Here is a 25,169-nt window from a genome sequence, read left to right on the forward strand (position 1 = left end):
TTTATAATCGTCAAGACTTAAATATTTACAATATACTTGTTGTGGATTTAATACAACCATGGCACTATTTACAATAAAACGTTAACAAAAAAAAGGGCGCCTGAGGCTGAAGAATTCTCGCCTAGAACATTGTCAATATTGTTTAAGCGTGGTAAGTCTAGTAGTGATAAAGCCTACGCCTGGTCTAGTTTCCTTCTTTATATTTTTTGTGAAAAAAAAAAAAATTGCGCATCTGATAGTCTGTACGTTAAGACTTAAGGCTCATAATCAGTAACTTAAAGTCTTTCGATCGACTAGTGAGTTACTAGGAAGTAACCAAGAAGTAGGCTCTTAAATCTATTTGATAGATATCCACTTTTGGGTATTGGCTTGAAAGCCTTAAAAGTTAATTTTCCAAATAAACATGTCATTTCGAAATAAACTAACGAAGTGGTTTCAAATTTAAAATAATTCAAAAATTGTAAATTTAAAATATAATACAATATTTTCCGCCGCTTTGTTTGGGGGAAAGAAAATCTTTGAAATAAGGTAACCTTCGGTGAGGGTACACGAAGATATAGTTTTAAATTCTAATAATAATTTATTCATGTCAAGATGTATAATATATTAAGCTAGTGGTCCCCAACCCTTTTTGCGAGCCGCAATCATTTTTGGTCTTGGTGTCGCGGGTAGCAACAAACATTTTTAGGTTTAAAAAATAACGACTTACAAGTGAAAAAGACTTTCGCTTTGACTGTATAATATTTTGCCCGTGGGCGTGAATTTCAAATTCTAATAGGCTACAAATAAAGTCCCGGTGGCCCGCATGCGACCCGCGGGCCGCGGGTTGCGGGTAGCTGTGTAAAGCCCACAATAATAATTATAATAGTAATATATAATTATAAAATATCTATAAAAATAGCTGTCAGCACTACTGCTGCGGTGTTGAGCGTTTAGTCGCCTCCATCACTCTTCGAACTCGAAGGAAGTTGATTGTAGCGGTACAGTACTAGCGGCACCAGCCTACGGTTATCGCCCCCCCCCCTTTCCCCCCTTTCTTTGACGGGTAGCGGGAAGGGTTTTTCAGAGCCCAAAAGGTACCCGATTGATTGGCATGTACTAAATTGTCTCTGAGAACAAATACTGGAATTATCCAGCGAAACAATAATAATCTCGGTCTGATATTGAGACAAGATTTATCGAGTCTTGAGTGTTTTAGGTTTGCGTTACAAAGTTATACTGATAATATTGTATTATCTGATAAGTTTGATACTAATTTATATCGAGATAAGCCAGATACTGTTGATAAGTCTGATAATATCGAGACTTTGTCAGGTGAAATCTATAATGATAATAATCGATCGAAATGGAATCGATCTACAATACTTATTATCAGGAATGTTTTATAAGCAATAGCTTATCTTAATCGTTTTTAGGGTCATTTAAAACAATAATCTGGCGAATCCAAAGAGGGTTCACCTAACGTCAGTAGGAGAACCCTGGATCTATCCGGATCTGGACCGGTTCTATCGGTGCAGGTACTCGGGAAAGCTTCGGGTTCATTCGAAACCTGATTGTTCCGTACCTATATCTGTCACTTTTAGTAAGGGACCAAATTAAATATTGGGGTAGCTCGTTATAATCGACTTATATGTCGATAAAATATGTTACGAAAAATATTGAGGGTAGTAACTATCTCGTTACGTAGATATTATTAAGTAAGTTTCGTTATACACTCGCGGTGTATCTCGAGTCCCAAAATTGATGCAAGATTTATTTAATAATAAAAATTATATATCGGCAGACATAGTAAATTATAATCGTAGTTCTATATTTAGAACAAAAGGATCGCGCGGGACGCGCATTGGTTGTTAACTGATGAGACTCGCAGTCAATCTAGTTATTAACTCGAAATAGCTGTTCTCTATAAACCAGCAAAGATAATATTAATATTATAATAATAATTATTATGTTTTTCTATTTATAGAACAAAGAGCGCGGAAAAACGCGCGGTAGTTGCTAATTTCTATTTTTAAACATTGTCGGAGACTCGTAGTCAATCCGTACATTATGTTGATTTAAAAAATATCAATATATTTTAAATTTAAATAGTAATTAACTAGCAGTTAATCCCCTCAAACCAGCCAACACATTATACTTCTATTTTTAGATAAATCATCGTCAGAGACACGCGGTCAATTCCGATGCATAAGGATTGTGTTTAGAGACTCGCAGTCAATCCACACATTATGGCGGTTTATAAAATAACTCCCTGTTAACCCCCAAACCAGCCAACGTATAGTTCTATTTATAGAACAGATAAAACATCGTCAGAGACTCGCAGTCAATTCCGATGCATATAAATTGTGTTTAGAGACTCGCGGTCAATCCACACATTATGGCGGTTTATAAAATAACTTAACATAATTAAACACTTGCAGTAATTAACTTACAACTATTTCCCTCAATCGGACAAACATAATATAGTTCTATTTTTAGAATAGGTAAAACATCGTCAGAGATCCGCAATCAATTCCGATGCATATAAAATAATAATATAGATTGTGTAAAAGGACTCGCGGTCCAAACACACTGTACTTATTGACTCACAGTCGCAGTACATGCCGGTTAATTAAATAATTGCAGTAATCACCTGCAGTTGTTTCCCCCAATCCGGCAAACATATATTTCTATAATTCTATTTTTAAAACAAATAAAGCATACATAATATTATAGATTGTGTATTTTAAAGACTCGTAGTCCCATCACATTGTACGTTTATTAACTCGTGGTCGCAGTACAAGCCGGTTAGTATTGAATATAATTGGCTCGTCTAGGCCTCGGTAGTGCCTGCCGTTTATTTAAGTATTTAACTATATAGTACTTACATGTATTTTCTTGTTACACGATAAAATAACATTGACTTTAGTTACTTACAACACTGACTCAATTATCTTAATAATAATAACCAGCTGCGCTTTGGCATGGTTACTAAGTATACGTGTTCGCGTTGCCTCGCGTTAACAAAGAATGAGGCACGCCGGAACGCCCTGTGATCTAGCGAGCGTGTAATTTTTCAACTTACCTACATAAATCTTTAAAAAAACGCGTATGCCAAGCAGATATACAAAGGTACTACTGGTTAATTATATATCGAAGAATGAAGCGAAGAAATATAATATTTTGTATGGACGTTTGAAAAAACAAAATACCAGCAGTGCTGTTTATAAACTGCAAATTTAGATGATGCAATCATTTAAAAGTACAATTTCGTTAAGAAATTAAATTTTTGTCCCAAAATTACGAACGGAAGGACTTCATGATAATAACACCTTCTATGAACTTGTCCAGTGCGTCTAGCAGGCGCCAACGAGAAAACTTTGTCTACTTGTTTTCTCGATGTTTGATAGTTTGTCTCTTCATCTCTATTGACCATAACTACTAACATGACATACGTTTTTTCTCGTGTAGATTTATCGACAAAGTTAGCGAACCCTAACATGACAACACATTTTTATCGAGTTTTGTCGAGATTTTGACATTATGAGAATAGTAGTTTTTATCTATACCCGAGAGTGAGATATCTCGTTGGACGCATGCTAGACGCACTAAATATTAACCTTGTCTGCTTACCTCCTTACTAATAAACGCTGTATAAGCTTTGAATAGTTATACAGTGTTTTGTCTTCTTCAATCCAATTTAAAATGTCACTTGTGTGACAGGAACAAAACACTGTATAACTATTCAAAGCTTATACAACGTTTATTAGTAAGGGGGTTAGAGTTTAGACCATAGTGAAGAATATCCTTATCAAAGTTGTGGACGAAACTTCCACAAATTGACTTCTGAAACAGCAATACGTTAGAATCTCACCTCTGACTCGAATTTTTTCCGTGACAAAGTGTTGTTACAAACTCTTCTCGTGTCCAATCACACGGGATAACTTACAAGTTGGAATGACATCCACAACATATTTTTTTCTAAAGATAGTTTTCCGATCTTTGCTGCAAGCTAATGCGACCGACTAAAAATCATATAAAATGCCACTTTATGACATATATATGGTTTTATTTTGCTCTACGCTACAAAGCAGAGGCGGCATGGGTTCGCTAGACCAACGCGACAACGTCGGTAGATAATGAAACCTATATAAGTATATAGCCTAGATCTAGGGTCACTAAGTAGTTTCGCTTGGGGTCCATATTAAGAAATGAAATGACCTTCGCGCTCCATACATTAAAAAAAAATGAAACAAAGGTAATTACGGAATTTAAAAAGGTATTTTTTTTAATATCAATGAAGGAAAAGTGTAAATTTTTGTAGCTATACTATTGTCGGCGAAACATGGTGGTAGCGATCATTGACTCCCTGTCAAAAACTTGTCATTTTCTATACAAAGCCACGATTGACAACATCTGACACTTCATTGTCAATCGCGGTTTATATATAATATGGGAAATGACAAGTTTTTGACAGGGAGTCAATGACCGCTACCGCCATGTTATGCTGAGTACAGTATAATTATCTCTGATGTTTGGAGTGAAATTGGTGCAAGCTATTGACATTAAATCCTGGAGATGTTCATCAGTAAGTCGAGATCAAAATTTATTTTTAACGCGGTTCATCTTCGAAAATGCTTGGTCCGCACACAATTATGGGTCGGCGGATTTTAGAAGAAAAAAAAAGGATCAAAATAGTTTTTTTTACTGGAAAACTACGCATTACAATTACACAAAAACGTTGAGTTATTTCTTACTTGAAGCTATAATAAAAAGCGGTTTTGTAACGTAGCCTATGAGTTTGTAAAATCTGTTGCAAGTTTCTCAACACTACGAAACAAAGTTTTCTGTATTTTCACCAAAAACGTTATCTTATATGAGTGCTGTTTCACCACAATTGGATTTCGCTGGTCGCCGACGGTCCCTAGCGCTTACAATGTACTTCCTTATTGGCTTGTTTTGTATGAAATTTTCATCGGGATATTGTATTCTGACTTTTCCGCTATGGTCCCCTTTACAACTTATTTTATTTTTCTTTAAAAACTTCTTAAAGTTTATTTTTCTTTGCTTACCTTAAAGGTATTCTTAGTAAACCTTTTATACCTTTCTAGCGCATACTTTTTACTAGGATCCCAAAGCGTGGAAGAATCGAAAGAGTGTTTCTCTATTTCTTTTTTTGTCTGTAACCGCTTAATAAAGGACATCAGGCATTCTAGTCTAAAAAAGAAAAAAATGCGCGGCCAGAACTAAGAATATTTCCAATAGCTTGGCCATATTAAGAACTTTAAAAAAATGGACTGAACCCTGTAATTGCATTTTCTGAGTAATTAACTAGTTACAGGGTTAAGTCCATATATATTTTTTAGTTCTTAATTTGGCCTAGCTATTTTTAATAATCCTAGGTCTGGCCGCGCAATTTTTTTTCTAGACCAACATAGTATGGAAATTGCCTGATGTCCTTTAGAATACAGATACTTTTAGTCCTCGGAAAGGACGATAGTCTTTATTACGAAAAACTTAAGTGTAGAAAATATACTCATGAATATAGACAATAATGACAATAATTTGCCAGGCAATCTACGCTTTAGCAACTAGTTTCAGAAACTTGAACTTACAGATCAGAATTAGGATTAGTATCCACCATTCCAGAAGCAATAGTTGCAGCTTCAACGAGCTTTTCAATACAATGAGCAAGTTTGATTGTAGCCAGTTAATCCATTTGCCAACTTACACTTGTACAGTAATTGATTTGGGTCTAACGTCATTGGTTAACTGTTGAAGTTGTCTATGATTTGTCGAAGTGAAATACAGGATGTATTTTGTTTAAGCAAAGATTGTATAACTTACATAGAATACGTATTTTCATGTATGTCTTACGCCGGTTGGCCGGGTACTAACCCGGCGAGAGCCCCGGACCAGTGGTAGGTCATCACGTAGATTTTCTGAACTCAGAATTAAAACAATTTTTTTTTATTTTTATTTTTATGTGTCAATATACTTTAAAATGTGTAAAAATGGCCCCCAAGTTGACAGTATTTACTAACTTCAAATAAAATGCAAATTTATGAACTACGCTTTATGTTATACCGATATTGATCTAGCGATCAAAAACGCCACTGGTTTGTAGTGTCGTAAGCAAAAATATAACCCATAGCCTAGTTTATAAAGTGGCCGGAATTATAGACAAAAAAAGCTCACATGTCTAGCCAAAAAAATTCAAAACGAGAATCAGTCACTGACGACTCTTAACCGTATAATATTTTTGTTTGAAAACACCCTGTACTGCGTACAGTTCGTACTTCGTCCACAACTCATTGCGGAGTTCCTGAAGTGATCCTTATGTCTTGGTCACAAAGGTCCTTTGGGATAAAACGACAAACTGTGTGTAACTAACTAGTTAAGGGAGGTTTACACGTGTTTGTAAAACTAAATTATCCCAAGTCTCGTGTGTATTACAGGGATGTGGACCTTGATCATAGAATAGATGTATTGATATTAAAGGCTCAACTCACACTAGGGCAGAATTTTTCGCCAAAGCATAATCTATTATGAAGACGTAACAGACAGACAGACAGAGATACGGACAAACAGGCATACACACTTTCGAATTAATAATATATTAGTATGGATATGCCATAAATAATAAATATAAAAGATTACCAAAAAAAAACCTTATTTATGTCATTTTCCGGTAGGTTACCGGGCCCCTATAGACTATCAATTTTACTGGCCAATATTGCGTAATATTATTAATGGTCAATGGTTTAGAGTTTATCTATTTTCTATACATCACTACATAGTATAAAACAAAGTAGATTTTTTTCCCTCATGTCCCTTCGTTCCCTTTAATATTTAAAACTACGCAACGGATTTTGATGCAGTTTTCTTTAATAGAGTGATTCAAGAGGAAGGTTATAGGTATAATAACATTCATTAAATAGTGGAGAAATACTGTTATTTTTGTCGTAAATAATTACATTTTTAGGGTTCGGTATAGTCTGAGAAAAACCGCGGACAGACAGACAGACAGACAGTCTGTCTGACTGTCTGTCTGTCTGTCTGTCCGCGGTTTTTCTCAGAGACTATACTACCTACAAAGCTATAATTTGGCATGAATACACATATCAATGATGTCGACAAAATGGTACATGAAATCTTTTTTTATTTTTATGGTACCTCCCGACACATCAAGTGGGGATGAATTTTTTTTTCGCGTCCACCCCCTTGTTGGATAGGTTTTGTAAAAATATTATGAGTATTCATAGATCATTTTCCGATTTAAGGATCCGTTTGTAAAATATTAAGTTTTAAAGTGGAAAAAATCGTTAGAGTCCAGTCTCCCCCCGCCCCCTTCTACCAGCTAAACGGTTGCTTCTGGAGATGTGATAAAAAAAAAGGAAATATTATGCTGAATTTAAAAGGAAAACTTTTACGGCTAAGAAGACTTCATAAGTTATTGAGTAATAGTCGATCAACTAAAAAAATGTATTCGGCGAAGAATAAAGGAACTTTTCGTTGAAATTCCTTTGAAAGTAACTGATATGATGTTGTTAGTAGTGTAAAACACGTTATAAATGTACATTCATTGACCATACAAAAATTAAAAAAAAAACTAGCGGTACTACGGAACCCTATATTGCGCGTGGCCCGACACCCACTTCGAGGGTTTTTTCCGCTTACATTGCAAACGCAGGCTAAACCCTACGAGATTTATCAAAATAATGTACTAAGTATTGTACACTATGAAAAGGTCTACAGAAAACTATGCGATGGTATATGTTATTGAGGTATATCCATAAGAGATATACCTATCTCTTCGAAGCGATTTTAACCAAAACGGCAATAATCCTTATTCAATTAAATACATTATTGATTTATTATATAGATCTTTAAGGCCCTTTACAGCATATGATTTAAATGAATATTTTCGAAGATAATAATACAGATTCTAAAATTGTGGGACGTATCACGTAGCTTTTGCAGCGGTACCGACCAATGCGGGCCACGGGTAGTAATGAATATAATTAAAAACTACTGAATCGATTTTAATCATTACTTCAGTGAGTGACATAGGCTATATTTATTACTAGCTGTTGCCCGCGACTTCGTCCGCATCAACATACTACATAGTATAATAACAAAGATGGATAGTCTGCTAGAACCAATATGAAAAAAGTAAAATATATCCTCCTTCTTTTTGACATTCGGTTCAAAAAGTAGCCTAAGTTACTCCTTACTGCATAAGCTATCTGCCAAAAAAAGTCCCGTCAAAATCGCTCCAGCCATTTCAGAGATTAGCCGGAACAAACAGACAGACATACAGACAGACAAAAATTGTAAAAAATGTTGTTTTGGTGTCTGTACCGTATATACATTCATATGCATGTAGTAAAAAACGGTTCTTTCAATATTACAAACAGACACTCCAATTTTATTTATATGTATAGATGTATAGATGTATAGATATGTATAGATGTATAGATTATTATTATATTTTATACCCGTGCGAAGCCGGGGCGAGTCGTTAGTATATAATAAAGTCGTAGAGGTAACATTTTTGTACGACGTGTCTGCCTGTTACCTCTTCACGCCATTTCGCTGAAAGGCCTATGGGGGATTTTGTATGGACCCCGTCCCCACCTTTCAACAGTCATGGGATGCGTCTCGATTTGCATGAATCGTCGTCGTTGTCGGCGTCGTATGAAGATACTTTGTGTTCCAGGAAAGCACATAGGATACTTTTTATCCCGGAAAAATGTACAGTTCCCGCGCATTTGCGGACGTCATCTAGTAGTTCTATTAAGTACAAATTTCTGATGTGATAAGTGATAACATTAATCATCGACATCATCGACACTTTCTTATTTTAATAGCAATTTTGTACACAAATATTAGAACGATGAAGATGAATACGCATTGGAGAAAAACATTACGAGTCGCTTAGATTTTGCCAGTGTGAAGCTTATGAGAATTTTTGAAAGCTTTTTTTAGTACTCGATGTTGTTAGAACCAGTAGTTTTTCATGTCATCATAATCTTTTTTCTACCTCTATAAAAATAAGATATTTTTTAAAGAAAAACGTCGATGATTGCCCATCGATTTAATCTGTTAAATTCAAAGTAGTACAGGCTAACCTAACTCCTATGAAAGTTGATATAAGATATTTAAAGATAAACTTAAAATTTTAGTGGAGTTTAATAACAAAAATTAAATTTCAATAGTTTTTCCTAGTCCTATTTTCATCGGTATAATTATAGATGTAATTGTTTAAAAGTTAGTTTCGTAGTAATAACTAATAACAAACAAAATTAAAATAAGTAACAGACCTATTCTTTTTTTTTATGAAATAAGGGGGCAAACGAGCAAACGGGTCACCTGATGGAAAGCAACATCCGTTGCCCATGGACACTCGCAGCATCAGAAGAGCTGCAGGTGCGTTGCCGGCCTTTTAAGAGCGAATAGGGTAATAGAGGAGGGTAGGGATGGGAAGGGAAGGTAATTGGGGATGATAGGGAAGGGAATTGGGCCTCCGGTAAACTCACTCACTCGGCGAAACACAGCGCAAGCGCTGTTTCACGCCGGTTTTCTGTGAGGACGTGGTATTTCTCCGGTCGAACCGGCCCATTCGTGCCGAAGCATGGCTCTCCCACGTATAAGTAATTCTATAGCTAAAGTATTGAAAGCTGGCCAAATATTGTCTCGTTTCCGCTTACTACTTTAAATTGACGTACACACTACACACCCACTAGAGTGTTTTGGCGTGTGGCCAAAATTAAAACTAACACGATTGGAATATGAACTAACCCTAAGTTCTACTGTAGTCTTTGTATAATTTCATATTATTATCGAACGCTACATTTTGATCGGTGATTCTATCTAGAAGCGATAAAGAAAACGTCTTGACTAAAGGGCGTGGTCCTCATGCGGCTGACAACATGCTCCTGGCTGAGCACGTGTTGCCCGTATGACTGGAAAAACATCTGTGAAATCTTGTCTCTTGATTCGGGTAAAGGCGCGATTCCACCGCGGCGCACGCTGTGCACGGCGGCCACGCGGTGCACGGATTTATATTGTTTGACTAGTCAAGTAGTAGTGAAATCGCGTAACTTTCATGTGGACCGAACCCACGCGCGGGAGATAATCCGCATGACAGGAAAAGAGCCCTAATAGCGTGTGGTGGCCACTGGCGTTAGCCGTATGCGACGAGTCTGTGAAAATGAATGAAAACTGTAGGAAAGATTTCCTATAATCTGTTCCAGCGTTTTGTGGCTGTGTCTGTTTGTTTGGCTTATTAATTTTGTACCATCGAGGAAGTTGATTCCTATGCAATTGACAGACCAACGTTATTTGTTCGAATATGTCAATTCAATGTTAATTGTGATCTGTCGGCTGGGTTTGACGAAACGCAACCAAACTACTTAGGTCCCCGATTTGCATAGGAATCAACTTCTCTGATAGTACAAGTACAATTTCAAGACACATACATCGTTCTTTTTATTGAAATATCAGAGGGATTTTTCAACAGAAAAGCCGCAACATCACATGCATCTTCATTGCATCTTCTCTCTTTGATTATGATAATTAACCCCAAAATGTTGTTACAGCTGGTGACGTTTGCCGACACCGCGCTGAACCGCATAAGGTTTTCCACCGACTACGACTGCGGAACCAACATCAACTGCACTTTAAGAGGTAAGTGTGTGTGCAAAAGTCACAAATATTTTATAGACACTGGCCTTAAGGATATTGGACAAGTTTGGGATACTTTTGAGTCACTGGCTGGGATTTGAGGGACAAAGAACAAACTCAGGCTGTTGGCAAAATAGTCATTAATCTGTCCTGACAGAATATGAGAACTTTTCACGTGAGAACTTTCCGACGATCGTGCATCGGGGGGCTGGTCTCGTCATGCATCGGGTGAATCGTGTTATACCGATTATTATAGTTATTTGAAATCATAAATATCTGAAGAAACGACGATAAACAATCACAATTAATTCTATTGCCAGCTTGTGTCAAAAGTATAGCGTAATGTTTCCAAAATAGGAGAATTGAGTTTATTCAGATCTCTCTGATTTTCCGTTATCCAAACGCCTATGAAATATTCAGATTGCCTAGAGTCTAGACAATCGGCAAGCGACTATCGTAAACGCCAACGCCAACGCCACAAAATGTATGGGATTTGACATTAGTATTCGCTAGCGAAGCGATGACTTATATCAAATCGCATACATTTTGTTAGCATTTACGATAATCGCTTACCACTTGTCTACTAGGGCTGGTAAAACTACATACCTAATATTGTAACTTTACAATAGTGATATGCCTAAACAATAAACATATCAGGATTATTGTCGAACCATTGTAAAAATGGCCGCATAACACGCCTATAAACCTACAATAAACGACTCATGTCTAGGAAAACGCAATAAAATAAATTCCCTCGTTATTGGAGTCTCCACATTTCTTGTAATAACAAATACCTAGGGAAAAGTCCTAGCCTAGCACTTTCCAAGTTTTCCAGGCCGGTGAATCATAAAATTACTAATCCCATAAAGCCAAGTTAGTCAAGACTAAACCGTATTCAAGGAATTGAGTCCAATCCGTCGTTTCTTAATCTGCACATTTTTATGATGGCAGAAGTTATTACTTAACAGCTGGAAAATACCTAGTGACCTGGTAGCCTATTTATTACGTTTCAATTTTTTTTCCTGTCATTAATACTACATACTCGTATTATCTTACTAAAATATCTAGATTTGGAAATACTTTGCCAGGGTTTTACGAAAATTGTAACAATATAATGTAGTAAATTGTAGGTAGGTCTACCGCCAGTCAAGAGGCTAAATCTCTTGACTGGCGGTAGATACTGGACATGCATCATATCACCAAAGCTTTAAAATATAAAAAATAATAATATATCATGTTCAATTTCGGAATTTGTCTACCACGCTACATACTACGGTGATGTACAGTCATTTATGGTAGTTAGCATTAGCAATTAGCAACTTAGCTTTATGGGCTATACTCATAGTTCGTATACAAATCAACGCTTGTACCACATACTGTAACACGCGTCTGTATTCAGCCCTGTTGGGCAGGAAAGTAAATAGTAAATAGTCACTCGTGCTGCGACTCGTCATGGCTCGTCATGCGAAGTTGAGGGCTGAGTGTAAAGTGTAAACGCTCACTCGCGTCGTTACTGCCGCAGTATTCAAGGCAATAATGCCGGCAGCGCGACGAGCATCTGCATAGCTGAATATAAAACATGCTCATTAAGGGGGCGACTAACCCTAAAGTGTCGATTTTATAATTCATTTTTATACTTGAAAATAAGCCCCTAATTGTTTCAATTTTTAAAATTAGACACTACATTATATTTCCGCGAATTCGATCTGAGGAAAAACACGATATCTTAAAATTTTCTCGATAAAAAAAAAATGACAAATATGCATCTAATTTTCACGAATATTTAATTTATTGTCATAACTGTGCATTGAACTAAGTTAACATTTTAACACATTGTATAAAATTCTATCATTGAGAGATCGACCTAGCGGATTTAAAAAATGTTGTATATTTATCGAGTTATTGAGAAAAAACTAATTTGGCAATGAATCCGCGTCGTTCTTTTTCACCTGACATAATATGAAAGACGGGCGTGAGTGTGAAGAGAGAAGGACGATGTTTGATTTTTGGGGTTAGTCACCCTCTTAACATTTCTAACGAGACCTGACTTTCCAGAACTCCACAACAGTCTCTCCCGGGCCCAGGACGAGGAGTCAGTCAAGCGGATGAAGCTCAGCTGGGAGGCGCACCTGCCGAGTTTCAGCGAGTACGTTGAGAACATACTGCCTCTAGCACGGAACGCGTCGAAGGAGAACCGTAAGTTGAATGCAATCATATTATGTACTAGAAAGCACGAAGTACGTTGAAAGGTGATTTAATACCTCGATCATGGGAATCGCAGACACAATAGATATTCAATTGTTATGCGGCACCCGGGTGCCGCTTGGGTTAGGCAGTGAGTAGGACTAAAACTTGGCTAAGCGAATGGGTGGTATATACGCCACCTCCTCTATCCCTGACTGTTCACTTTGCTTCTCGTCCATTTTTTTGTAAGATTTTTTTATTTTACTATGTAATGAAACTAAAACCAAGTTTGGTCATCCCGAACCTAAAATCACGAGACTCATAATAATTATTGTCATGAGTCGGTAACGCTATTGTCATGAGTCGGTAACGCTATTGTCATGAGTCGGTAACGCTATTGTCATGAGTCGGTAACGCTATTGTCATGACGCATTGTCATTTTATTCTCAAGTCTCAAGGTAGTCCAAACTGAAATGGGACTAGACGAGCGCGAGACGAGCGCGATGCGTCGATGTATAATAAACTATGTCCACACTATGCGCTTTCGTCTTCAATTTTCGTCATCTTCTTTGATTCAACTTTCGTTTTGGCTCATTCAATAATAATTGAATGCGTCAACGAACGCAACGCCAACTGTCATTTTTATTTTTAATAACAATGCGAAATTTTGAAGACTGCGCAATAATGCATTCCCTTGACGTACAGAAAAAGGCACAGTGTGGACAAAGCTATAGCGACTACGAATAATAAAGACTATTATTATTCGTAGTATAGCGATTTTAAGTTGAACGCGGCACGCGGCAGCTGAACAAAATTGATAATTCAAATTCATAGCTTCTGCCTTCTCCACGTCTTGTTGCGAAAAACTGGCACTACTGTTTCATTTCAAAACCTTTCTTCTTTCATAGACTACAACACAGTGGAGGAGTACTGGGACTCGCTAGTCGAGCACGAGGGTGCCACCCTGAAGGCCCGGGAGATCTGGGATAACATCAAACCCCTGTACACTAAGCTGCACAAATACGTGTCACTGAAGCTGAAAGGACCGGATGCTGTTGGCAACACCTTAACTGTGACGTCATTGAGTAAGTTTGTTAAGGCGACGCTTTGATAATTTGGCTGTAGCGATGTCGATTTTTCTCAGCAGTGACTAAAGCTAAGAAATTAAATTTCATTGTCAGTATTCATCATGTCTTTGTCTTTGAATTACCCATAGCATAATACGATTGGTCAACTTTTCTAACACAGAATAATTAATCAAAAAGACCTCTGTAAAAAAAGGGATTCCTATTTTGCCAACAGTGGAGAGTGATTTAAGCTTCCAACATTGGTTCAATCATACACTTTAAGTTGCCCATAGCTTATATGAAATGTATTTATAGTTTTTAAATTACGCGACAAAAACCAATTTGTCGCTACGCCCTTTCCATTTTTTGCTGTTCCATTGCTTGTTTCCTATGAGAAGCCGGTCCGGTCACAGAAAACAAGCAATCTAAAACATATCCAACACGGTTTTTTACTTTAACGCGGCGTCACCTTAAGAGGACATCGTAACGATTTATCGTAACGTTTTATCGTAGTGGTTTATCGTAGGCGATAGCAGTAGCGGTAGCAGGCTCTATGATTTCGCATTGCGATCAGTCTGAAACGATAAATCGTTACGATGAATCGTATCGCATTTGGAGTTTTGAGTGAGACTCAAATGATAGTTCGCGAGCCTTCTATACAAAGCGTTATCATATTTACGTATTACATGCGTACACGTTAGTGTTAAATCATATAAATTCTATCCGAGGTTACAATATCATATTCTTATGTGAGAATTGAGGGTAGGAACAGAAAAAGCTTATCTTATCTGAAGGAATTCGGGCATTCAAGAAAAGTTCCAGTAGATATCGAGGTAATATTATATTATGGATCTACATATTTCCACGTGTATTTGTGACTAGCTGTTGCCCGCAACGTATTTGTGATGTTTCCCTACAAACATACTACATTTTATTTATGTACTTAAAAAAATTGCTACTTTATAATTTAAGTCCGTTAAATATAATGACTAATGAGTGATAAGTCAAGATAATATACAGGTTCGAACGTAGTCAAGTACTAAAGTTGAACTATTGTAAACAAAGCTCAGTATGGATGGCAGCTATAATGCTACTAATTTAAATGTCATCTAATAACTGCACAATAAATAACTGCAAATTGCACATTAATCTTGTCTAAATTATTATTTAAATTTAGACATAAACTGAATAAGCTTAGTGAGTTAATATTTGTAACTCCTAACAAAGGCGTTTTACATGCTCAGTGTTGCCTACTTAAAACTAAGTATTTCCCAACAATTGGGGTAATATAGCTAGCACCTGGCCACCCCTGCCCGGCTCACATTTGAATACGCCCTTCATGAATTGCTAACGTAATTTATGACCTATAAACCCCCAGTTTAATTAATAATAAACTTATACCCGTTTAACTAAGCGCTTTAACTATAGTTTTATTGTTAGCGCAGTTAAAGTTGCAGGTTTATGTTTCGAACACTCGATCCATATTAAGTAGCACGTGAAAATTTCAAATTGTATATCACAATATTGAGATGAAAATTATAATAATAGCTCCCACACCGGTTTCGGTGACGGTGGCCGGTTTCATTGAACCCAGTCCAGCTACGCAGGAGTAATTTTATAGTGCCCAAGTGTGCGCGCAGTACACAAGAGCACTCTCTATTCCTTTACTCTCATAACCCAGTGGGACGGACGACCGACACGAGTGGCGAGAGATCAGGCGCAGGACCGACTTTTTACATGTCCATCCGACGCATGGATCATCTTACTTGTCAGACAATCAGGTGATCAGCCTGCATTATCCTAACCAAACTTGGAAATAACATGTTTCCAACGCGGGAATCGAACCCACGACCTCCGAGTCAAGAGCCGCGCTCTGTACCACTAATAGTGAAAATTATAACCAAAGTACAGTGAGCGAAAAAGGATGTGGTTCACATTGCAAGGTGATGCTGCTGCATTTTTACATAGGCCATAAAAAAGTGACTATGCGCAGCGTGCAGTTTTGAGGTGCCTGTTCCAATTTTAACGTTAACGTCACGTTTTAATCTTAACTGACCCAAAGGATACTTGTACTATGGGAAAACAACAGGCGCCAATATCACTAGATTCTAGTATCGGTGGGTTCTATTCACTGGATTAGGAAGAAAGACTGGAACCCTGTATAACAATTTTTATTGTATCTTTCGTAACGGAACTTTCTGAAATAAATGAATCTTATTTTTTTTTTGGATGCTGATGTAAGCATGCTGAATTTTGTGGCGCTAGGTACCATATTAATGTTAAATACTTATTTTTTTAGAATCGTTGTCGGGAGAAGACTGGTCGAACCTCATAGAAATATTGCTGCCCCAATACCCTGACATCTATCAGAAGCTGTACGCTAATCTACAGCTAAAGGTTTGTGAACTTGCCGTGTTGTCGAGATTACGCTCGCTCACTAGAGACAGGACAGTCTTAAGACAGATTATAAGAGATATATTAAGATATTCTGCAATACTTAAGGGGCCGGGTGCCATCGAAATTCTCTTAAATCATAATGTAGTAAATTTACTACTAAATATTTAAACACTAAAAATGTAGTAAAACATTAAAAAATTTATAAATAATAGTAAATTTACTACAAAATATTTGAATACTAAAAAATATTTTTTTAGTTAACCTAACCTAACCTAACCTTTTAGTGAACCTAGGTAGTTAATTACTATTTTAAGCTGAAAAATAACTCAAAATGTTATTTTCGTATGAGAAAATGATTTTGGTATTATGTATGTATGAGAATTTCGATGGCACCCGGCCTCTTAAAAACAATATCTTGTATTGCTAGTCTGTCTAGGACATTTATATTCAGCCACTGCCGCTGCTACTCGCGCTGCCGGCTATGTTGTCCTGAGTACTCTTGCGGCAGTGCGAGTGAGCGTTTACACTCAGCCCTCGCCCCTCACATACAATAACTCAGGGTTTCCCAATCTTTTTCAGCCTGCGGCGCACTTATAAGTCAATATTTTGTCACGGCGCGGCGGCGCGGGCGGTCTCTACCTAGCTTTTACAAAAATATACGTAAATAAACACCTTTAATAGTTATAGTTAGGTTAACCTAACTTGCTTAAGCAGAGTAAATAGTAATAACAAATATTTAATCATCTGCCTGCTTTGTATAACAATTCATATGATAATTTTATTTTATAATATTTTTGGTTATGAATGATGGAGGATCGACTCACGGCGCCCCTATACACGGGCACCGCGGCGCACAGTTTGGGAAACCCTGCAATAACTACTTGGCGCGTCTAGCAGCGGTAGCGGTATGCCGAATGGCAGCGCGAGTGACTATTTACATTCTTCTGCACTTTCCTGATCCCTGCCCACTTTCCTAACAAACAGGTCTGAATATAAATGACGCGTAATGCCGGGCGCGCACTAGCGGCCAAGCCGCGGCGGCCAGGCCGCGACGGCCAGGCCGCGACGGCCAGGCCGCGACGGCCATCGAGATAGATACCTTAGTATGAAACTGCCATGGACGACGCGCACCTGGCTGCAACGCGACCAGCGGCCACACCATACTTTCGGTGGCCGCTAGTGCGCGCCCAGGCTTTGACTTCTGTCTCAAGTCAGTGACAGCCCTAAAACTATACCACGAAACGTAAAACCAAATAAGTACAAAAATGCTGAAATTAGAAATTTAACGGTTTCACTTTGGCGTTGTAGTTTTTATCGACCACCATTAGATTTCTAAAGTGATAATAAAATTCAAAACTAAATATTGCAATTTTATTGGCAACATAAAATTGGATACTCAGAATTTTATTCGGCTTATGAAATTAATATTTTCAACGCTTTCAGGATATCGGGGGGTTGAATGCTTTCAGTGCGGCCGATAAGCTATTAACCCAATTGAACATAGGTGATATTGGGAGCGAAATTTTGGAGGCGTCAGTTTTCAATGGCAGCTGTCCGCCCGTCATCGTGGATTGGTGCCAACCTAACAAACTTAAGTTCGCGTCGTGTAAGGACGTCAGTATAGCCAACTACATGGACGCGCACGAGGCCGCCGCGAAGATACGGTACAAGATGACTGCTGCTATGCACAGCAATAATACTTACATCTTGCGAGAGGCACCAAGATTTTCAGGTAAATATTGAGAGTACTATCAGAGGAATTATAGTCGGTGGACCTGCGTAATTTAGTCGTGTCATATCTAGCCCAGCTACGAAGACTTTAGTCAGTAAAGTAGTTTATGCCTTTAGCTCGCAGGCACGTAGAATCCTAGCGATATTAAATTGCCGTTGTATAAATCACTTAATAGTGACTTAATATAGCCCAACCAACGTAGGCCCAGCATCTGCCTAAGAGTCAATTTATTCAGTAGTCCATGCAAAAGGAATCTGTACGATCAATATACAGTTCAGAAATACATGAAAAGAGGACATGATTGCCCCTACACGCGTAAAACGTACATTGTAAATCTAATTTTCAACGTCTTTCCTACTGCGAATTTTGTAAAATTCCTTATAACGGACTTAGATCGTTAGCATTAATGTTTGTTGATCGATGCTACATAAATTACTTTTACCACTGTTTTATGAATGTACAAACTATCAAAGGAATCACCTAATGGAAATACAATGTATTTTGGGCACATTATCCCCTACTTTGCCCATTTTATATGAGATATATTACTTTGGGTATGTCCATTTTTTATCTAAGCATCTACAATATTATTTGTATGCATATATATACTCAAAATCTGTACTTTTATCATACCTAATATAGCAACCAACTCTCCTTCCAGCTATATACGAGGCTATTCCGGGCTTCATATCTCTCCTCTCCCTCAATCCGCACACGCTGGACCGGGCGGGTCTGTACCCGGTCAGCAGGTTCATGTACAACTCCAACCATCACCGCCTGGTGCTCCAGCTGATCATAGCGCTGAGGGATTTACCCAGGTGATTTATATAGCAATGAGGGCGTTTGAAATTCTATTTGCCACCAGCGACCGTAGCATGGCCACAGTATACAGTAACAGTAGCCGGTCTATTGTGTCAAACTGTAGTCATATGTTACGATATAGCTGTCATGTGTCACGATAATATGCCTATTTGACATGATAGACCCTAAGGCTACATAGCAGCATCTGGTAGGAAATAGAATTTTAAACACCCTTGTTGTAGAATAACAAATGCTTTCTTTGAAACAAGCTTTTATTACTGGGAAGTTAAAGAAGAAGAAATTAAAAAGTTCAAAGTGCTTATCTAGACGATTCAAACGAGCCCAAACTCGATGGGTTTTTGTTACTTGCAACGGACACTTTTCATCAGATCTGCGCAACGTCATCATAATATTGGTAAAATGATTCGCATAATCGTACAAAATTTCAGTTCAATTGGAAACCAGTTACCGCGTAAAGTTTCTGAGGTTTTTAGACAGGTATTTTCATTAGCGTTCTTGATTGGTAAACTTTTTGACGTTAGCCAATAAAAATGATAGTGATTAGATAAACTTTTTTCAAATTTACTCAAAAACTAAGAAGATTCTATTACGTCTGAACGGACTGGTGAAAGTAAATAAAAGCTTGTAAAAATACAAACAGTGAGTAATCCAAAAATAGTACAAAATGTTATGAGAAACATTTGTATTTTAAACAATATAATATCCGATATTTTGTGCTCTGAAATTAGTATAATCCTTAAATAAATTTCTAATATACCTACTACTAGGACGTGGCTCCTTCCGAAGCCGGTAAAATTTATATATAGGCTAATTCCAAGACTTTTTAATTTGTCTTCTATTTCCTGAATCAGTAAAAGTAACAGCTGAGAGTATCATTCCAGGTTGGACTATTATTTAGCCGCTGACGAGTGGAGACTGAATGTGCTGATGGGCAAGATACCTCCATCGAAGGTAGCGAGCAGTTGGAGCGAGTTCAGAAAAAACTTCTCCAAAATCGATCCATCCAATGTAGACTTACTCGGTGACCCATATGTGCTACTCAACAAACCACATGTTGGGTAAGTTTTCTGTTGTTATAGCCGCTTTACTTTATTCCAATCCAGTGATCAAATCCAACGCTGGATCACTATTGGAATAATGTAAACGGGTACTGGAATTCACTGGAATGCATTTCAGTGCAAGCTTCAGATTAGCTATGTCCACACTGTGCACTTTCATCTTCAATTTTCGTCATCAACTTTCACTTTGGCGCATTCAATTATTGAATGCGTCAAGGAACGCAACGCCAATATTGTCATTTTTGAGGTTTTGGATACGGTCAGAGGGCATGCGTCGCGGGCATGCCTCACGTTCGATGTTGACTGCGCTATAACGCATGCCCTTGACGAAAAGAAAAAGGCACAGTGTGGACAAAGCTATTAAGATTCGTCTCGTTCTATTTGTGTCAACTGGCTATAAGTCAGAAGTAGATGTCCTAACATTATTACAATTAGTTTCTTCTCCTTTCTTTGTTCCTTAATTTGACCGTTAGATACCCAATAGTATGTCTACTATGTTCACACTATGCGCTTTCGTCTTCAATTTTCGTCATCTTCTTGGCAAAAGGCACAGTGTGGACAAAGCTATTAGTTAATCATGCAAATATAGCTACTAAAGGAAAAACAATTTTATTGTAGCCTTTTTTAAAAGTGTAAATGCAAATTTAATTTTTAAACTCATGAGAATAAAAATGCGATTGGCAGATAACGAGGCGGTTAATGTTGCGAATTTTATCCCTCGGGAAGAAATTTCAATAATGAACAAGCTAATTGATTTTATCCTTGTAAAATTTGTTTTTAAACTGCTAAGTGCAAGGGTCTTACGGCAGAGACATATTTTAATGATGTTAAGTCGTAATTTTTTGTCTCTGAGTGCGGCAATTAGAGTTTTAAACGTCTTAAGTATGTCTTAAGTTTTAACCCCCGAAGAAAAAAGAGGAACGTTATAAGTTTAATGAATCCTTGTGTATTTTTTTGTTTGAATGCTGTTTTGATAGACAGTGTCCTTAGCCATATTTAATCATCATCGGCTCGCCTACTGATGATTTCTGGTGTTTTTATAAATTTCTTAATTGTTGTAGGGATTTCTTGGGCATCATTCTGAAGTATCAGATATACCAGTCGTATGCTGAAGAACTGATGACTGATGAAGGCGATTTGACCGAACACGTCGCAACCAGTAATGCACGACTTATGTGAGTATATAGACGTAGTTTCTCATTTTGCTTATGATTTCACGAATAAATAAGTTTGGTGTATAGCCTCATCAAGGCTTATAGTTGTATTACATTAATACCCCGCATTCTTTAATATTTATCGTGTTCAAAATACCAAATACTATGGTCTAAACAATGTGATGACGCATACATAAACATTTCCACTTGCAAAATATTATAACAAATAACAAAATCAATATTTTTCATTCCTCAGAGATACTATGATGCAAGGATATAGTGAGCCGTGGCCTTCGCTCGTCAGTGATCTTCTAGCAAAGAGAGAGACTGCACTAGAATTCACCGCTCTGACTGACTACTTTAGACTGCTAGATGAATACTTAGACAACCAGTTGGACCCGTCTAGCGACGTCACAGTAGATGATTACGTGGAGCCCCCAGAAGAAAGTCCCGTAGATAATGAAATACCAGTCGAAGAAGATAAGAAAGAAGTAGAAATCACCCACGATAACATTCACGATAACATCATAAATACGGACGAGGAACCCAATTTCAAATTCGAAACGTCCACAGTGGGGGTACTCGAAATCAAAAACCCCGTGGCTCCGAGGGACCAAGACAAAGATGAGATAAAGGAGGCGTCATACAACATATACTGGTGGATCGGAATAGCAATAGCGTTAACAATAGTGGTAGTGCTCGTGGCGATAATCGCGAGAAAGAGACACAACCACAGGAAGCAGTTGGAGCGACAGAGACAGAACTCGCATCCCTGATTCGAGGAGTATCGGTTCTAGAAGGTTCTAGCGCCGATACTAGTGAACTTAGTGCCAAGTGGTTGGAGTACAAAGTTTCGTGTTTCATCGCGTACGATTAAACAACGTTTTATTTGCAAAATACCTTCAGAGTATACCCGAAGCGAGGGTATAAATTACATAATGAAAATTATTTTATTGCAAGTGCGATCATAAAATTAAAATATTCTTTGAAATTTATAATTTGGAAAAATACTTTTCCAGAGAACGAGTTGAAATCTTTCGTAGCAATAAATTATTTCTTGTTTAGTCGTATGCGTTCATAGGTTGTCTTGCGTTCGTGTAAATGTGTACTTATTTATACTCTGGTGCTGTATTTCTAATCCGTGGATGCATTTAATTATGGTTTTGATTTCTATGTCTCTTCAAAACGCCGAATGCTGAACCCTACTTAAGATTTTGCTGTCGCTCTTCTTGACAGAATGACTTGAGATCTAAGTAGAGTTTGAGTTTCGGTGGTATAGTCTGTGCAATCCACGAAGACGCGCCCCGCCAATTTTTGGTTGAGCATCTTTCCCTTTGACCGTGACGCTTTTTCTTAATTGGTCCATTTATTGTATTGTGCGCGTACACTCATAGGTAATTAGGTGTGTACCGATAACACTCAAACATAGGCGAAAACATGCACACATATACTATAAACGATTAGGAGGAATAGTGGGGTGCGTCTTCGTGGATTGCACGGACTATAAGTGTAATGTAAAAATTAGATAGGAAATAAATGGAAGAAATATTTTTGTACATATCACAATTTGATAGTGTAAAAGTTACCATGGGCAATTCACAATGCGCGATTCGATTCGCAGTCGACAACTTCACTGCGCGACAGCTAATAGACGCTCGCCACGCTAAGCGCTGACCAATGACCGCGCGGCAAATTTTCGAATGTGAATCGAACGGTAATTTGTGAACTACCCGCAAATGTATAGTTATGTAATTAGTTGTAATTTCGCTGTGCCTTAAGCGTTTCAATTTCATGTATGATATGTATCGAAACGATCAAATAAATGTAAGATAATTTTATAAATCTATTTCACCGTTCTGAGACCAAATCTAATTTCATAGTTACCTCTATTTTGTTGTCTGTCCTTACTAAATATTTATTTGAATGTGTATATGCACTTAATTTCTATAAATTTTATTATTAATATGAAATAGTAAGGAATGTATCAGAAAATAAATTAATAAATGTTTTAAGAATTTTGCTTGTTTTATTCCTATTTACGTCTAAGCTTTATTCATAAGTTCTGTTGAAACACGAGAAAAGAGAATTTATTTAAGAGAAAAAAATGTACTTGTAGAGAAATTATTTCAAAGGCAGATTCCGGCCTACAAGTGCAGCCGACACGATATTATGACGACTAACATAGATTTTCACATCGAAATACCTTAAAATATTATAATATTCTGGTGAGTATCGAAAAACACAGACAGAACATACATTCTCATTTAAAATATCATAGCCGAACAAACAACATTCATGCATGACATGACGTGGATTACTTTTAATTAAATGAATTATTATTCGTAAAAAAACATGGACTTGTAAATTCATGTACATAATGGACGGTATCATTAAATTATAAACCAGCTATCATAACAGAAGCTGCCGTAGCATACTGTTGATTTGCTACGAAGGGTCAAGCTAAGGTGGTTTTATAAGGCGGTTCTAAAATTTTTTTTAATTTGTGACTGTTGAGTATTATGAACAAGAGTGTTACAAAAAAATTAAGATAGCTCACAAATACTACATAAGGTCTGGTCACACTGGAACGAGAGGAGGCGCGACTACTAGTTGATGCCCGCAATTCTGCCAAAATATTTTGTTTATCGCTCGAGCACCTTAAATTTTTCTGGGATAAAACGTATCCTATGTTCTATCCCGGGACTCAAAGTATCTCCAGACCAAACAGAAAAATCGGTTCAGCGTTTCGGGCGTCCAGAGGTAAGAGACAGACAGACAAATTGTCGCATTTATAATATTAGTATAGTAAGTATGGATTTCTTTTATTCAACGTCATTTTACAATATATTTGGTAATATGACTGACCCAACGATCGAAAACACTGCTTTCAAATGATCATGATGTACAAAAAACATGATGGATTGCGAAAAACACTGCACTATTAATTCGTCTATTACTGTGAACAATTTGTCAAAGTTTTACCATCTGGCGCTTATTTCACGGTGAGGAATGCCTGCAGTTACTAATGAACGAAGATTTACTGTGTAAGTATAATATTTTTAACTATTTTTTTTATTATAATTTGGGGCCGTCTATGGGCTGTCCTATATTTTTCTTTTTTTGTTATGTTATGTTGTTTTTCGCACTAAGGATAATTGATACAGTATTATTAATTGTAATAATTATAGTCCATCACGCCATGAACTTTTTTTTAAATATTTTAAATTTTTTATTAATACTTATTAATTATTATATTTTTTTATTTTTTACTATTAAGTATGTCTCTTTTTAACCGACTTCAAGGAGGTTATCTATTCGACTCGTATGTGTGCAATATTAGCAGAATAACCTGGTTTTTGTATACTTACTATAAATAGTCTATATCAGCGTCCGAACAAATGTGCCAAATTTCAAAATAAGTGTATTTATGTATGTAGGTATGCTAATTTTTATGTTTGTGTTCGCTGATCTCCGGAAATACAAGTCCGATATGAGTAATTCTTTTTTAAGTACTACCTAGGTGATGTTCAACTTAGGAAATATGGCAAGTTTCATCAAAATGTGTTTAGTATAACACAATAGTTTTTGTGATAGGAAATTTTGAGTACAATAATTATAATGTCGGTTTAATTTTTATTAATTTATAGCTTGTTAGTGTTGTCTCTATCGGTAAGTCATCCACACTCTGACCTCGTCATCACTATTAGCTATGTCCACACTATGCGCTTTCGTCTTCAATTTTCTTCATCTTCTTTCATTCAACTTTCGTTTTGGCGCATTCAATAATTGAATGCGTCAACGAACGCAACGCCAACTGTCATTTTTACTAACATAGCGATAGTTTTGGATACGGTCAGAGGGCATGCGTCGCGGGCATGCCTCACGTTCGCTGTTGACTGCGCTATAACGCATGCCCTTGATGAACAAAAAAGGCAGAGTGTAAAAAAGGCACAAAGCTATTGCGCACGATTTTGATGCGTGATGATGATGATGCGTGCCGCGCCCTTAACAGGATACACCAGGGGCGAGAGAAATTCAAAATAGGTATTTTGAAAATGTATTGCTGTCTCACCAATCTCAAGTCTTC

At 37.2% G+C, this 25,169-nt stretch overlaps 1 protein-coding gene across 1 annotated transcript in view; it reads left to right on the forward strand.

Annotated features, from left to right (window-relative positions):
* LOC121740308 (angiotensin-converting enzyme-like) overlaps window positions 1-22,519 on the forward strand; it is a 254,324-nt gene extending 231,805 nt beyond the window's left edge. Inside the window, exons 7-15 of the mRNA XM_042132979.1 lie at window positions 10,584-10,671; window positions 12,724-12,864; window positions 13,761-13,937; window positions 16,219-16,316; window positions 17,760-18,048; window positions 18,710-18,866; window positions 19,752-19,928; window positions 20,990-21,103; window positions 21,339-22,519. Coding sequence (XP_041988913.1) covers window positions 10,584-10,671; window positions 12,724-12,864; window positions 13,761-13,937; window positions 16,219-16,316; window positions 17,760-18,048; window positions 18,710-18,866; window positions 19,752-19,928; window positions 20,990-21,103; window positions 21,339-21,858 — 1,761 coding nt within the window. The 3' untranslated portion in view covers window positions 21,859-22,519. The remainder of the gene's footprint in view (window positions 1-10,583; window positions 10,672-12,723; window positions 12,865-13,760; window positions 13,938-16,218; window positions 16,317-17,759; window positions 18,049-18,709; window positions 18,867-19,751; window positions 19,929-20,989; window positions 21,104-21,338) is intronic.
* The last annotated feature ends 2,650 nt before the right edge of the window (window positions 22,520-25,169 follow it).

This window comes from Aricia agestis, chromosome 3, assembly GCF_905147365.1.
Source record: "Aricia agestis chromosome 3, ilAriAges1.1, whole genome shotgun sequence".
NCBI lineage: Eukaryota > Metazoa > Arthropoda > Insecta > Lepidoptera > Lycaenidae > Aricia > Aricia agestis.